Source organism: Perna viridis, chromosome 2 (genome assembly GCF_037379345.1).
Source record: "Perna viridis isolate PV_CMFRI_1.1 ecotype Kerala chromosome 2, ASM3737934v1, whole genome shotgun sequence".
Lineage (NCBI taxonomy): Eukaryota > Metazoa > Mollusca > Bivalvia > Mytilida > Mytilidae > Perna > Perna viridis.
This window is the reverse complement of record NC_142446.1, coordinates 57,392,454-57,409,366: the sequence shown is the minus strand read 5'-3', so window position 1 is coordinate 57,409,366 and position 16,913 is coordinate 57,392,454. Positions and strand designations below refer to the sequence as shown.

At 34.1% G+C, this 16,913-nt stretch overlaps 2 protein-coding genes across 3 annotated transcripts in view; one reads left to right on the top strand and one right to left on the bottom strand.

The window, feature by feature from the left end:
• The window catches only part of LOC148626199 (vacuolar protein sorting-associated protein 4-like), a 40,653-nt gene that overhangs the window by 687 nt on the left and 23,053 nt on the right, over positions 1–16,913 (top strand). Inside the window, exon 1 of one of the 2 annotated variants that reach the window (XM_088570014.1) lies at positions 7,484–7,606. The exons of the other annotated variant lie outside the window; for it this stretch is intronic. The gene's annotated coding sequence lies outside the window, so the exon portion shown is untranslated. Of the gene's footprint in view, positions 1–7,483; positions 7,607–16,913 lie in introns of those variants that run through there. 2 annotated transcript variants of the gene reach the window in all.
• Positions 9,881–16,888, bottom strand: LOC148626200 (coadhesin-like). Its single transcript, XM_088570032.1, has 7 exons — positions 16,830–16,888; positions 14,489–14,570; positions 13,401–13,574; positions 12,646–12,819; positions 11,591–11,787; positions 10,809–10,962; positions 9,881–10,016 (listed from the first exon to the last, which is right to left on the bottom strand). The coding sequence occupies exons 2-7, from the start codon at positions 14,547–14,549 to the stop codon at positions 9,943–9,945; spliced, it is 834 nt and encodes a 277-aa protein (XP_088426158.1). The 5' UTR covers positions 14,550–14,570; positions 16,830–16,888; the 3' UTR covers positions 9,881–9,942.

Genomic DNA, 16,913 nt, shown 5'->3' with positions numbered 1-16,913 from the left:
ATAATTGATTGAATTGATAAACTCTGAGGTGTCAAAATGACAGAACAGGGATCAGTGTGCTTATATATTGTATCTGGTTTTAATTGTCAAAGCCTAACATATGGAAGCTATTGACCAAATCCCCGACCACTAGACAAGAACGTTTAGCTCAGTTACTAAGAAATGTAAACATCATATTGAAGCAATTGACCAGTTCCATGACCACTAGGCAAAAATGTTTAGTTCAGTTACTAAGAAATATAAACATCATACGAAGCACTATAACAGTGCTGCACATGATGTTTATATTTATAATTATTATAAATGTCCTTTTTATGTACGGTAATATACCAGCATATCAGATTTATTCAGCGATTTTTTAAATAAAAATCAGTCAGGAGGTTATTCATGCATGTCAAAAACCCTCCAAATTCAATTTTATTTCTTGTTCAGAAACAGCTATAGACCACATAACCAGTATTAGTTTTTCATTTGGGTGTTGCGCTTTTGAGATAAAATTTGTATAAATTGTACATGATGAAATTAGCATTTTGCAAGAGTTATTGTTCTTGAATTAATATGATTTGGTTGATTTAAGTGGGAGATTGAAATGTAGTTTCTCAAAAATACAGATCTGAATACAGAACTATGTGACTATTGTCACATAAAAATATAACAAATGTAGCCCAAAAAGCATCGTTTGATCCGTGGGTTTTTCTAGGCCATAAATCACTTTACCATAGGCAGTGTCTGAATTTTGTATGGACTGGTACTTAATTATAATTTATCCGAAGTGTGCCCCAACGAATTACATCGGTATACACGGGGAATCAAGGCTTCATTTTAGACATTTTTATGGGTGTGACCTGAAAATACAAGCAAAAGTGTTCGTGTACAAATATACAACACAGCTGAATTCTACACCTTGCATGTGTATGATAATTAATATTAGCACTGAAGAAAGAGAACGTCACTTACAATTACTACAAGTTGTCCCTGTATAACTTTATTTGTTATAAACAATTTATCTTGATAACTTAAGGAGGTAGACCTAGGGTAAGGGGCATAACTCTAGAAATCAGTGATATGTTTGAATCATATTCAATTACACAGAAACCTATAAAGCTTTCATCTGAAACAGAATGAAGTCAGTCCAAGTTACTTTGATGTTTACAGGAGATTGATGTAAAATGGTGAATACAAATATTCACTTGATTTATAAGACTTGTGTCCCTTACCCTAGGTTTACCTCCTTAAGAATCATGCAAATTCTGTAATATGTGATACACCCTAAAATTAAAGGCTACACATTTTTATGTATATATTTATTTATTTATTGTTAATAAGTTGTTTTATGGGTATATTTAATTATATGAATCAATCTGATAAAAATCAGCTGTCATGATACGCTACATTGCCTTACGAGGGAGCGTAAGGAAATGTAGCGTATCATAACATCTGATTTAAGTCAGCTTGGATATAAATAATCATTCATTCCCTTCCATTTGTAGTTTTACAGTACATTCTATATACTTTTTTCATCTTCTCAGAACAAGGTTTATATGGAAAGTACATGTTACCTTCTATTTAGTTAATCATTTTGAACAAAATATCAAAAATAAAGATATGTAGGTTTTCCAACCATAAATCGCATTTTGCATGATTCGTATCTGGAGTACTACTTAAATATGTAGTTTTATATGCTACATCTAGATTTGTATAACTCCTAAAACAAAGAGTGGAGAAATATAATGGATAACACTCTTTGTCCATGGGCCTTCCGTCTGTTAGTTTGTTAAGTAGCACTCCAGCTAAGAATCATGCAAAATATAAAGCATTGTTGGGAAGGCTACATATTTTTTTTATATTTTTGATATATTTTGTTTACCAGTAAACAAAATCAACATATGGATTTTCATATATACCACGGTCATATGAGATATTAGTATATAGTATGTATTGTAGAATTCAAAATTAAGAGAGAATATTCTGTAAATATGACACTGAAATGCAGTAGAAACTATTGGATTTTGAATATGAATTTTCTCCTTATACTAGACAGATTGAAATAAAATCATAGACCCATAAACAACTAAATTACGAAAAATAAATGTGTAGCTTTTTTGGGATGTATCACGTAATACAGAATTTACACGATTCTTACAGAGTATTACTTAAAACCTTGTAAATTCACAATAGATGTCAATAAAATGTCATAGGAACAATACTCGGTATATATGTGCATGAATGGGGATACTAGTACTTAATGTCAGGTAACTGCAAGCGGTCAGTAGCGGATACAGGGATCCAGGGGTTGGAACACCCCTTTTTGGAAATATCATTGCATAGGGAGATTATCAAAATTAAGGGTTTAATTAAGTAATGATTGTTATATTTTTTTCGGTCTATTTGAAATAACCTCAATCACGTGATGTGCAACGGGCATTGAGGTTATTTCAATTAGACCGAAAAAATATAACAGTCATTCCTTATAATTTAATCTAAGTACCAAAATTCAAAGAGTAAATCATTTAAAAAGTTTGTTTTTAAGACACATTCATTATAAATATTTGATCTACGAAATGATAAACGAAATTTTGTATCCAATCAGAAACAGTATTACTTCTGAAATTAAATTATCATGATTTAAGTCCACTTAATTCTTTTAATGAGCTTGTTTGTGATGTTTCTAGTATTAATATGACTGGGGTGTATATTGGGAGTTCACCCCATTTTGTTATATAAATTTGAAACATTAGTTACTTGTTTTATTTCATTCATTTGATTATAAACATAATTTTTTATACAAGATGAACTCGTAGGTCCAAAGGGCCGGGTGTCTAAACACACATATTTTATGTAACATAAGTATCGCATATATGTTAACACAGGTCACTATAATAATACTTTATCACTTTTTATACAAGGGAGGATCAAGATACTTTGAAAAGGGGGTGCCAGCCGGGGTTCCCCAGAATAGGGGTGGTTGCTAGGACATAATTTGCCATTTTTTTTCATTTTTACACAAATTTTTCAATAAAATGTGGGGTGCCAAACCCCTACACCCCTCTGGATCCGCCACAATGTGGTTGTTGAGGGAAAAAAATGTGAAACGACAAAGAACGACAACGACAAGGCATTGTATATATCACCATACAGAACTAAGACCATACAGAACTAAGACCATACAGAACTAAGATCTGCGTCAACTAAAACCATACTTTGTTAAGCATGTAGATCTGAAATTTCGAATTATTCCAAGATACCTCAGAGCAAAAAAGATCGCTGTCCTGCATCTGTGCAACTGGACATGATTACTAGTTCAAAATCGTTACATATACATCTTAATTCGAGTGTATCAATGATGTAGAAATCAAATACGCAAGCGGATACTTGAGAAATACGAAAGCGGTTATAGGCATGAGGAAGAAAAACAATTACTTCCAGATAATTTCTAACTTCATGCCAGATACAATTCTTATTCAAGATGAACATGTTTTTAATTTGAATGTATATTGTCCCAACGCACCATGTCTGCTTCTTACGTTGAATAGAAGTTAATCTTCGAATAAGCGATTGCAGCTGTTACATTAAGTTTAAGGTTTCATGAAAAGGTTCAAACGTTCAAATATTTATTTGCCAATTACTCTTTAAGGAAGTCATCTAGTCATACTCTTATAAACGACCTTCAAACATACATGTGATAGGCCACTCTAAAGTAATTTTCTGCTTTAATGAAAATGCTATATTTTATGATATTGACATATTTTATGGTATTTTTTTTTCTAGTAACATGATAACAAAACTGATTTTTTTATGTGCAGTAAACATGGATACGAAGTGGGATAGCCGTTTCATACATGCATTTTTCATTATTTTACCGGATTCATAATTCCTTGTAAAGATTAGTTTTGATTGTGTTTTATGGGCCCAGAATACGTGGTTCATTTAGTGTGTTATAATATACATTTTTACGGTGTACTACAAATTTAGAACATGAAAATACATCTTGTTTACAATGTAGTTAAAATTAGGGACTTCAATGATGTCTCGTTGATAGAAAATTAATCAAGCTCTAACTGGTAATGACATTTTTAATTAATCATACAGAACTTCATCTTGTAATATTTAGAATTGCGTATGCCTCTAGTAAAAACGAAATGTGGATTCGATTCCAGGCAAGTACTGGAACAAGGATTCGATCCCACAGTCATTAAGGAGGTAGACCTAGGGTAAGGGACACAACTCTTAAAAATGGACTGTTTGTATTCAACATTTTAGATCAATGTCATGTAAGCATCAAAGTAACTTGGACTGATTTTATTCCGTTTTAATTGAAAGCTTGATAGACTGGTGATATTGAATATGATACAAGCCTATCACTGATTTCAAGAGTTATGTCCCTTACCATAGGTCTACCTCCTTGAACACTACTATAAGAACTTTGAAAGTAGAAATTATTCTGTAAGTTGAAGTCTCATTTCTCCTATTTTACCAAACATGCAAACATTCAATTGTTTCTTAAGGAGGTAAACCTATGGTAAGGGATACAAATAAATCATTTGAATGTTTGTATTCACCATTATAAATAAATCTCATGTAAACATCGAAGTAACTTGGACTGACTTCATTCTGTTTCAGATGAAAGCTTGATAGGCTTCGGTGTAATTGAATACGATACAAACATATCATGATTTCCAGAGTTATGTCCCTTAACCTAGGTCTACCTCCTTAAACAATGTATGAACTTGACAAATATTCATACAACTTTTCCAGACGAGAACAAGTCAGTCGAAGTTCATCTATGTAACACCTCTTAAATTCAACGTCAACTAAAGTTTTGTTTATCTTGAAAACACAGCACTTCACTGCATGGTAATCATATTTTGTACGGACAATAGTTTTGAAGGATGCCATGTTATGTAACATTATCTTGAACTTGATAATCTGCATTACTAGTAACATACAAATGCCAACTGGCAAGACATACGTTCTAATACTGTCACGATTTTACGGAAGCCCATTAGCGCCAGGTGTTCACTTATTTTTAAGTCGTTATAGCAACTTAGTATCTCGTTATAACGACTTAGTATCTCGTTTAAACGACTTAGCTAACTCGTTTAAACGAGCGGAGCGAAGCGAAAAATTGTTTAGGTTAAATTTTTGAAATATACTCCTAAGAGTGGTTGCAATGTAGATATCTTTTGTGGTAAAATTAGCGAGAAATTAAAGTTTCAACCTAAAACCGCCTAAATCTACCCCTGACAACCCATGCTTTGCAAATTCTAGGGGGGGGCGCACGCTCGCCACGCCCCCGCCTGAATCCGCCCCTGATGTCGGGGGACTATGTAAAAGCTTTGATGCTTTACACCGTCCGTGAGGGACCATAAATGATAGCCAATGACTTAAAAAACCCATTACTATATATGCCTAAATGATAGTCAATGACTTAAAAAAACCATTACTGTATATGTATAATATATATATAGTTTAGACTTGATTATACATATGTATGCATCCTTGTATCAACATACTGTGTTGATCCTCGCCGTGCATGCTATGTGTCTACAAAGTAATGTACTAGCAAGTAAAATGATAGAGCTGCCTCTCCCCATTAGACTTCTTAGATGTTAGAACTGTCAAATTTGCGATGCAAATTTTTGTCGTTCCCTCCGCGGGACTCGAACATGAGACTTAAGGATACTTAACAAGAAAGCAAAGCAATCCCTCATAATATACAGTAACGATCCCTAGACATACGTTAGGAAAACAGGTCTGATTCAGATTAGAAACAAACAGTGCTACTTTTAAAAGAATAATTAAGTGGCAATCCGGCTATGAATCATACAAAATATGATCATGGTTGGAAAGCCTACATATTTTTATTTTTCATATGTTGTTTAACATGTTATAGTAAACAGAAATTAACATGTGGCTTTTCGTGTAACTCTTGTTCTTGGGAGATAAAAAAAATAGTATACAGAATGTACTGTAAAATTTAAAATTAAGGGGAATAACTCTGTTAACAACAATAAAATACAATAGAAACTGTTGAATTTTCAAAGTGGATTATCACATAAGAGAAGACAGATTGAAATGAACAATTTTACATTTCATCATATAGTCCTAAAAAGCAAATTAATGACAAAAATTAAAATGTATAGCATTTTTTGGGATGTATCACATATTAAAAAATTTGCGTGATTCTTACAAAGACTGCTCCTTAAACACAACTTGAAAGGGGATTGAGAGACAAATAAAATCTGCTTGAATGTTACTTTAACTAGAAATAGAGAAGTAGACCATGGGTGAGTCAAGGTTGTGGCGATTGTTACAGAAAAAAATAGTTGAAATATTCCCTCTGGTGTAGGGTATATTACATGTAACACCTAATGGTCCAAATGTTACATTCTTGGTGTTTCAATATCTATGACACATATTAAAACTTGTTAATGTTCAAGAAGAAAAAACACGAAATATCAAACGAATTAAACCCAAAGTATAACAAAAATAGTATATACCACTCAGCTGAAAAACCCAAGTTCCTGGAGGACCTAGCTCCTGGGACAACTCGTCGACCCCTACCCCTGAACCTCAACACCTGTTTCAATAATTAAACTACGATTTTTTTTTTTTAATTTTATTTTCGTCAAGATTGAGCATTCTGTTTTAGTAAAAAACGATATTTGTTTTATTTTTTTTTTATTTTTTGGTCACACCAAAATCAGTCTGATATTGTAAAAATGTAAAAATGATTGATAATTGGATCTAAGTAGTGCTAGGACACAGCAAATTGTACAGGTACGTAACAGAATTTTATAACGGCAATCTAAAACTTATGTAAACATGCAAATCAAAAAAGTGCAGGCATTTCAGTTCGTCAAGATTCTGTTGCATCTAAAGACGAACCGATAGGTGTTCCTTATAAATTTTATTTATATTGTGGTAATCAATTAAGACAAATGTACTTTGTCCCGGTGTATTATAAAATTTCCAAGGGTGTAATGTTATGAAGTACTTCTTTTGGTACATGCTTTGTGATATTAATGTTACGTAACGCAAAGTTAGGCCAAATCATATTAATTAGTTAACTCCCATCCCATCACACCCCTTAAAATGGACATCGTCCTTTTGTGCCAATTGGATAAAAAATCGTAGTTAAATTGCACCAAAAAAATTCCTTGTAGAGTCTTGGCCTTCCTAAAGAGTACAGGAATTACGGTGGTGAAATCAATAAATGGCTTATATTTTTTTTTATAACTATACTTGCCAAAGAGATGAACAACCACCTATATACAAACTTTTTTTAGTCGACAAAAAAAATAGTACATAATCTAATGAATATTTTGTCAAAAACAAAGGTTACTGTTTTTAGAAATAGAGGTGTGGAAAAGCTGGCGAAATGTAGTTTGTAAATAATCCAGTTGAAACGTGGGATGAGTTTATTTACCTTGGTATATTGTTTATAATACTCGTCAATTTGTTATTAATTCGTCATTTCACTGAGGATTTATATACTTGTGTAAATTCTGTAAAACTGTATTGTATATGAGCTACATTTGCTTACGAAAAAAGTCATATACCTAGGATATTTCTAACATTTTTCCAAGTGGGCGTCTGCCAAGGCGTAAGTCTTGTATTTTATTTTCTCTCTAACGCAGGACTCATTAAAGAGTCATAAATTTTTAAAATTCCATATTTTGCATTTTGTTTTGTCTGTAATTTAAGGAGGTAGACCAAGAGTAAGTAACACAACTCTTATAATTCATACGAACGTTTGTATTCAGCGTTTTACATCAATCTCATGTAAGCATCAAAGTAACTTGGACTGATTTCATTCTGTTTCTAATGCAGGCTTGATAGGCTTTGATGAAATTGAAAATGATATCACCGATTTCAAGGGTTGTGTCCCTTACCCTAGGTCTACCTCCTTAATTCACTTGATCATATTTTTTTCTTCGATGTGATTTACGTTCACCGACGGTGTGAATGTCCTTTCATGTTACTTGTATTTGTTTCACTACTAAAAGCCAGAATGATTTTGTTCGTTTTGATTGTTACACAAGACATACAGCAATTTGTTCGTGCATCACTGTCATTTATTTATCAGCGCATACATATCTTTAAACGAGAATAGGTATGGTGAATATGTCAAAAAGACAACAACTCCACCTAGATGAAAATGTCGGCCCAAGGCCACTCATTGATTATCAATGAACGACGAGGAAAGTATTTAACCGATGGCAAGAACTTGTAAAGTGTTCGCAAGAACTAACTAAGGGGGTTTTTAACGTCCTTGACTACCCTGTCGGGTCTCGCACGGACGAATTCGCAAGAACCGTTTGGTTTTCATTTTATATGATTGTTTTTACGATTCATTTACGAATGATTGCGAATAGTTTACGGCAGTTTTTCGATGACTTTACGAATTCAAGCGAGCACTTTGAGAATAGGACAAAGAATATTAGGTTGTCGTGTCAGTGGGTGATGAAGTCGAAAGAATTTTTGTTACGATACTGACTTATCTCTCTCGTAAAAATGTCAAATTTTCATTTGAAGAATTTTTATATGAGGTTGTATGGCTTAAATTTATATGATTATATATGAGTAAATGCAACCCCATTGAAAAACTATTGCCATTCGTAAAACAGTCCTAACTATAAACGCCAAATATTTGTAAAAACCGGTTAAGTTATTGTAAACCATAATAGTTAATCGCCCGTAAAAATTTGGACCAAATCGTAACATTACGCACTGTACTCGCAACTAGTCTTAACCATAATGACATATGCATTCGTAAATCGCTCGTATTTAACCGCAAGGAATCGTGAACTGTTATCGTAAATGCCTCGCATTCATTGATTCTTAGTATATCCTCAAGTGATCTTTCATACTCGTGATCAATCAATCGTAAAGCACTCGCAAATACTCGTTTAAGTGGCTTATTCGCAAAGATTCGTGTTAGTTTTACGAATCTTGTAAATTTGGGAGATTCTAAGCGATTTGTAAGAAAGATCCGTGTATGTGAAGAGGGTATTAGGGTTATTTCTGTGTAAAAAGTAGGTCTTGGTTTTTGGGTTTTTTTTTTTTCTTGGGGGTAGGGGTAAAAACAGTTCACTAAAGTGATGTAATATGATTCGTATAGTTTTTGTTGTTACATGTTTCCAGGATATTTTAACATATCAATTAGTATCCATAATATTTTTAGATATATATTAGTATTCAGGCCATTTTTTGAATTAGGAATCAGGATGCTATTACTGGTTGCTTTACAAGTTATTTTTTTTATGCAAGATATTATTTATTATTCATAAAATATGGTCAAATGTTATCCTAGAACAAATACACCTACACGTACATGTTTGATGTTAATTTTGTACTTCCGGTGCATCTTGTCCATGCTCCCAGTTTTTAGTGGAGTCGGAGTTGCTCATTCATGCTTTTGTTACTTTGTATGTATGATTTTGGTTACTTCATTTCTTCGTTGTGTATGTCTGTTTTCCATGTCTGGTCTTTGTCCCTGGATTACATTACTTTGATTGCCTTGGTTCCCTTGATTATTTTCAAACATGATAAAAACGCACAATGCTACCTGTGGCGTCTTGTTAGTCGGAAAGAAGGTTACTTTTGTGTGGCTTTTACTGTTAATCTAGTGTCATTAACAAAGTGATAGTACGTTATTAATACATTTCACAAAATCACAGTGTGAATATGGAGTTGAACTATTTAAAGTAAAACAAATTGAAACCGTGTTTCAACGTGGCTTAATTTGTTCAAAGTCGTTCAAATTGTTTTCAGTGAATAGTGGTAAAGATTTGCTTGCATTAATGTTGAAGACATTTCTTAGAACATAAATAAGAATACGTGGATTTTATTTATCCATATCATTTTACTTTATTACATTTTATAAACGGTAAAACTACAATAAAACAATTTTAAGATATCCTCAGTCCATTTGGTATCCTATGGTATTTGTCTGTTGATAACTATTCGGACTATCATCAGCATGGAACAAAATATCCAACTGCTTCGGATAACTGAAAGTAAAAACACTAAGATGTAATTTACATCTCGCGAGCAAGAATGCTTAATTTTTTTTCTTATGTTTTTTTTGTTTCGATTTCTTCTTTGTTTTTTTTTGTTGTTTTTTTTTTGTTTTGTTTTTGTTTTTGTTGTTTTTGTTAATCTTTGTGTCTGAATACGGTTGTATTCCTGTTGATAAATAATAATAATGACATCATAGACTCATCAGAAGCGACCGGCTCATGAGAAAATATACGATGCTAGATGAGGAAGTTGTTTTCCTTCGATCCAGTATAGTTACTGTATATCTGAAATCATTCAACACCACAAGTTGATATATTCACGTTCAATGAAGACAAAGCACCTAAAAAGAAGAATGCTAGGAAGACGAAACACATACTTAGAAAAGAAAAAAAAATACAGATGCAAAACACACGGAAAGAAGGAAAGATGAAGTACATATAAACATTTAAGATAGCCAACGCATTATTTTTTTCTTTCTTTTACTTATGATTTTCTACATTTCATTCAGGAAATATAACACCTGGCACGCAATTTTCGAAACAATTTTTTTTTCGAACGCCTTTTATTATCAGTATTTAGCCAGTCGGGAAACAGAATTGCAATCAGATGACTTGCGTTTCCATGGAAGAGCGCCTTTAAGGTCAAAGGGTGAAAAGCAAAACTATAACGACAGAGTCGGAAAAATAGAGGTGACAGGGCCCAACAAAAGAAGAAAGTCACAAACTATCAAAAGACAGTGCAAAATCTGTTTCTGAACAGCGCTAGGCAAAGAATATACTCACTTTCTGCTGAAGCGCAGGTCATTGTAGGACAAGATGCATAAGCTGTTGTCTCGTCTGAACCATCTGAACAATGGCTTGTACAGTCGCATTTCATCGTCTCGTTAATGCATCCTACTGATCCAGATTCACAGGTGAAGAATCCTGTTGGACACAACTGTAGTACAAAGAATTTGCAGATTACATATTATTGGCTTGGGCCGGTATCAAAAGTTTAGGTAAATCACTTGAAATAATTCGAGCGGAATTTACGTGAGCAAAACCTTTAACAGGGCTCTAAAATGAAAGTGCTTATATGAGGATCGATATGGAAAGTGGTGACGTGTTTTTAGATGTAATTAAGATAGACCTTGACCTTTAAGTCACCAATTGCAACCCTCCAAATACGTATTTAACAAGATTTCAAAGTTTCTTTTTTCAATTTAAATTATGACTTTTTACAAAATAATGAAACGGAAAATGTGACGTGCACGGATAACGATCAGTATAGGGGTGCCTTCGCTCTGAGACTTTATATGTTCGTTTTGTATCGCCCCGCCTAGCTATTGTCCAGCTGGTGCAACAAGCGAAATTTATACTGACTTGTTTACAGTTGGGATGAGAGGCTCTTAACTAAAATATGTATTTCGGACTGGACGCCCTTACGCTCAACAACATATTTTCTAATTTCTATGGCCAATATATGAAAATTTTCGTAGCGCGTCTAAATGTTATAAAAAATGGAAGATATAAACTCTTATGGTAGCATGATCTAAAACCTGTAACCATTGATATACAAGTAATACCTGATAATAGGTTCCTGCTGAATTTGGTGTACATGGAGTAGTATTGCAATCTCCGATGTCATAGACGTCACCAGCACAAGTATCACCACCGTTAGATGGCGCTGGGTTATCACAACTTCGTCGTCGTGCCCTCTTACCACCGCCGCAGGTATGGGTACAGTCACCATATGACCCCCAACTGCCCCATACACCATTTACTGCAACATAAATTATACTAGTTTGTTTAAATATTTGTATCAGTCTGATAAGGTTTTTACGTGCACCATGGTGTTTTTTTTTTATGAATTTCCATATTAAAAATTATGTGATGCTCAAATCTTAATTTCATATATTATTTTTTTTTCTCGAAAAACCGATAACCGTAACATTTGACATGTATTTACTATCCAGTTATATGCTAGGAATCTGTCAGATCAAAATTGTCATGTTTGTTTGTTTGGTTGGATGGTTGATTGGTTGGTTGGTTGGTTGGTTTTCAATCTGTTACCAAGTGAGAAATTGAAGGATATAATCATTTAGTGCAAAAAAAACATTATCATTTTAGCACAATACGAATTTCGTTTTGATTCACTTAATAGTTTAAAGATGTTGTTTTGTTTGTTTGTTTGTGTTTTCTTTTTTTGGGGAGGGGGGGAGTGGTTGTTCGATGAAAAAATACTACTGGATATATATTTCTCAAATGTGGAAAAGTTTTAAATACTAGGCAAGAAGATTGTACTTTTGAAAGAGAAATGTGCATTGGATCTTTTACTTGTATGTCAGTGACTTAGACTTCGACACATAGTAAAAGCAACAACAAAGTAATGAATTCAGTGGATTCAAAATTTGCTAAAAATATTGCTAACTGGTTAAAACAACAATGCATTGTTTTTGACATTTGGTAAGAAATTTGTTTTCACAACAATATTTTCTTGCTTCTTTGACTAGGAATCGAATTATACATGGGAAAATAATACAGTTAAACACTGGAAGCATTCCTTCTATTGGAAATTTCAGTTTATTGCATAATTTTCTATGACAAAGTCTAATTTGCTTTGTTTTTAAACGACTTTTACCTGCACAAGGTCCTACACAGTTGTCAGTTGTAGTTTGCAGATTTGAACTTGAACACTGACTCCCTCCGTATGCTGGTGCAGGGTTGGTACAGTCTCGTGTCCTTTGTTTAGTCCCTGATCCACAAGGGTTGCTACAATCTCCCCAGTCTCCCCAGTCAGACCATCCCCCGTTTACTGAAAGAATAAAAATTAATGGAAGCGGGAGGTATACCGCGCTATAAAACTCGGTTTAACTCACCATTTCCACCCGTGGACTCGTTGACGTACTCCCAAATAGGTAGAGTGGGGAAACGCTCTCGGACCCACGTGGGGTCTGGGAGTAGGCCAGAGGGTCAACACAACAGACCAGCCGCTACTAGGACATACTCGGAGTTCTTCGGTCAGGTATCCCGAAGGCTGGGCTCCGCTACCGTTTACTACTAATTGGCATTACTAACAGAATCCCGTAAGGGGCGGTCGTGCGAGATTCATAAGGATAGTCAAGACCGTAAAACCCCAAATCATCATCACCATTTCCACCGGAAATGCCTATACCATTACGGTGGTTTCCAACCTTTTCGGTTTTCCCTTGAAATTGCCATTTGTTATACAGACTTTTTTTGTATACTTTTTCTTCCAACTTTTACCTAAAGTTTATCAGTCCGGTAATTTTGTTATTACCTTCAGACATACATTTTTGTACGTCTTGTAATGTATTGTCATATTATACATATTTTGACATGTGTTGGCATAGTAGTAGTTTTAAGAAAACTTACCTGGGGGACAAGTGTTTGTGTTGCACACCTGGTTTTCTTGTGACGAACCCACACAATCTGCTCCATTAAATGAAGGGAAAGGATTGGAACATGATCTTGACCTGTATCTTGTACCTGACCCGCAAGTCTGTGAACATCCTCCCCATGATCCCCAACTTGACCAATTACCATCAACTAAAAAAACACACGTGTATATGTAAACTATGTGACTTAGTACGTATGCCTATGTGGCCCAGATTTGAGAAAACGATTTGGTCCATTGAAATGCATTCACATGAGTCTTCAGAAATAAATGTCGCGGGTACAAGTTAATTCGCCAGTAACCATGGCAAAGCTCAAGAAAGACGAAGGCTCCATAAATCAAAATTAATGAAAAGTTTTTTGATTGAAAAAAAATACAATCAGAAAGAGCAACATGAACTCACAACAAAACATTAAAAGAATGGACCAAATGCACTGGTATGGAAGGCATCGTCTTCTTTACTAAAACACATTCCTATCGAATTGTTCTATGTCCGGATAACCATAAATACACACCATTTGATTTTTATGGGGCTAGAATGAAATTGGAAAAAGGTGGGATAGAATTTTCGATGAATAAAAAGGTAGGACATGTTATAAGAAGAAATGAAAAAAGCAGGAATTAATATTGTCCTTATATATTTTTTCCTTATATTTGAAAATAATTTTGGCTCTCTGCACCAAAGAAAAGTGGCAGGCCTATATTTTCTCAAAGTATAGGAAGTTTCATTCTAGACCTCATGAAATGCAAATGGTTGCTCCTTTATGGGCTCAGGAAAATATTCAACTGGGGGCCTGATTTTAGTCTGACAGAAAGTTAATCTGTAATACTGAATAGGGATCTCTACTATTTACTACTTGAACAAAAACAAAATGTTAATCACATCTTAAAGTTTTATAAATTTATGAAGAAAAATACATCTTAGTTGATGCAAGAATGTAGGAACATCAATATAGTCAACTTCGTCCTCTTACAGGTTACACCTGCCTCATACGAAAGTTCTTGAACCAAAAAAATGTCTTTCTCTTGACTCGCCGTCCGTACATTTTTAGGTATTATAGTATACCTGCTAATGTTCCAGTGAACAGACACAGAAAGACTGTCAGCTTCAGGAATAAGCTGTTCATTTTAAACGGTTAGTCGTCACCCTATGGAAAATGAAATTATGATTTTTAGGAAGAAAACAAAACAAAAACAAAAAATGGTGACCGTCGAACATTTTATCATTTAGTTTTTATTTTTAGCTCACCTGGCCGAAGGCCATGTGAGCTATTGCCATCACTTGTCGTCCGTGGAAAAAAAAAGTTTCAAAACTCTTCTCCTCTGACACTACTTGACCAATATGAACAAAATCTGGTATGAATATTCTTTAGGGTATCCTGCATAGAACTTATGTGGGAAATTTTGATCCGTCGAAAAACATAGTCGTTACTGAAAATAGAACATATGGGTCAGACAGTAGTTTTTCGCATATATCGCCAAAACCGTTAGGTTTAGTCAAATTCTGATATGGGTAAAAGTGTTCAGCATGACGAGATCTATCTGCGATCAGATTTTCGTTTTAATCCTTTAAGCCATGTTTGAGTTTTTGACCTTTTTGGTTAGGTTGAGCCAAATTCTTTCAATAGCTGAAATGATTCTGATTATTAGGTTTACAAAAGTTTTCAGGAATAAAAGTTGTCAGAAGACTCCTTGTAAGAGTTATTGACCGCGAAAGGGGAAAAATGAGGTTTTTTTTTTTACAATTTTCAGCCAATATCTTGAAAACTATTATAGATAGAAAGAAAATTTCAATTGCTGAAATGATCCTTATGATAAGTCCTACCAAAGTCTTCTGGAGTCAAAATTGTTGAACAACTTCCTGTTAAATTTATTGCCTTTAAAAAGCAAAATTTAACCAGGTGGCGATTCAGGCTCCTTGGAGCCTCTTGTGTATTTTCTTTCGACTTTTCTTTCACTGTTCTTTTTTTTTTTCACTGTTATTTTTGTTCCGCATAGGAAGTGTCGAATTGTACCAGTTGTTTTTGTTTTTGTTTGTATGTTTTAACATATGGCTCGGTTTTATTGAGATACGTTAAAATTGCAGTCAATGCAGCATAAGTATAAATCTCTAATTGAACCTTTTCCAGTAACGCAATTCAAGCTTTTGTAAGTATAAAAGCATTTAGATGTTTACGTGTACTTGTTCTTTAACTTATATGTTAGTCAACATTTCAGAAATGTACACTCTTTTAAGTTCGAAGTTTAATTTCAAACGTGCTTAGGTTAAAGTGGCATTGCAAGGGCGAATTCAGGCGGGGGCGTGGTTGGCGTGCGCCTCCCCCTAAAGTTTGCAAAGTATGGATTGTCAGGGGTAGATTTAGGCGGTTTTCGAAACTTTCTAGCTAATTTTACCACAAAAAATATCTACATTGCACCCACTCTAGAGGAATATTTCAAAAATTTAACCTAAACAAATTTTAACTGTGCGCCCCCCCCCCCCAATCTAAAATCCTGGTACTATCCTATTTTCATCCTGTTTTCAACTCTCATACATTGATTGAGGTGCTTTGGGTAAGTGTATAGAGTCGGCATGACGAGAATAAGTCCTACAACAAAACTACATGTATTTTAAATATGCCTACTTAAAACAAGTTCATTGTTCCATGCATTGTCAAGTGAAATTTCCTCTCTTATTTCAAGGGTCTTTGTATGTCATCTTATATGGAAAAGAGACACTAGAAATTATATGGCATCGTGCCATCATAGATACGTACATGCAGAGAATTTTTTTTTTATTCAACCGGATGAATTTGCGGTCGTAAAATATGGTATGACGCCGTCGTCGCCCACGTCGTCGTCCGTAGACATGTAGGTTACTTTCCGAAATACAGTTCGTTCCATTTGAACCACAGGTTCATGTCCCATTATTGTTCATACCCAGTGCTTCATTTCAGACGACGAACCAGACGGAGATAGGGGCCAGAAACATACAATATTCCGCATGTTCGATAGATAAGCTCTGCTGCAAGTACAAGTATTTTAAGTCTTCAGTATGTAGCGAATACAATGGGAACCCTTTGCAGCCTGCACTCGGGTTGATTCTCATGTCTCTACCATTAAACCACCATAAAGGTTGGGAAGAGTTCGGTATAGAAGAAGAAACCTATTCAATTATTTTGGAATTTTAAGTATACTGTCTGTATAGGGATTGAGATAAATATGTATAATTGGTTTTAAGGACTCGGTACTTTATGTATTTTTAAAATTAATTGTCCTAATTCTAAAGCACGTAGTTCTTGTGTTCAGTGTTCATCCGACTGAGATATAAATAAGTCTAGAAAAGATACACGTACAATGTACATTTGAACAGGTAGGTTCCAAAATGTAAAATGAGAGAAAAAGGAAATTTGAAAAAACTAACTTACGACACAATTGTAATACTAGTATTCCGGTCAAAATATAATTCAGTTTTGTTATTATTTAATATTAATCTGCAAATATAGTTATAT

Excerpts from the sequence above, each read along its gene's own strand:
- LOC148626200 (XM_088570032.1), bottom strand. The coding sequence starts at position 14,549 with ATGAACAGCTTATTCCTGAAGCTGACAGTCTTTCTGTGTCTGTTCACT. Across the intron at positions 12,820-13,400 it reads CACAAACACTTGTCCCCCAG|TAAACGGGGGATGGTCTGAC; the intron begins GTAAGTTTTCTT and ends TTATTCTTTCAG. Across the intron at positions 10,963-11,590 it reads CAGCAGGAACCTATTATCAG|TTGTGTCCAACAGGATTCTT; the intron begins GTATTACTTGTA and ends TTTGTACTACAG.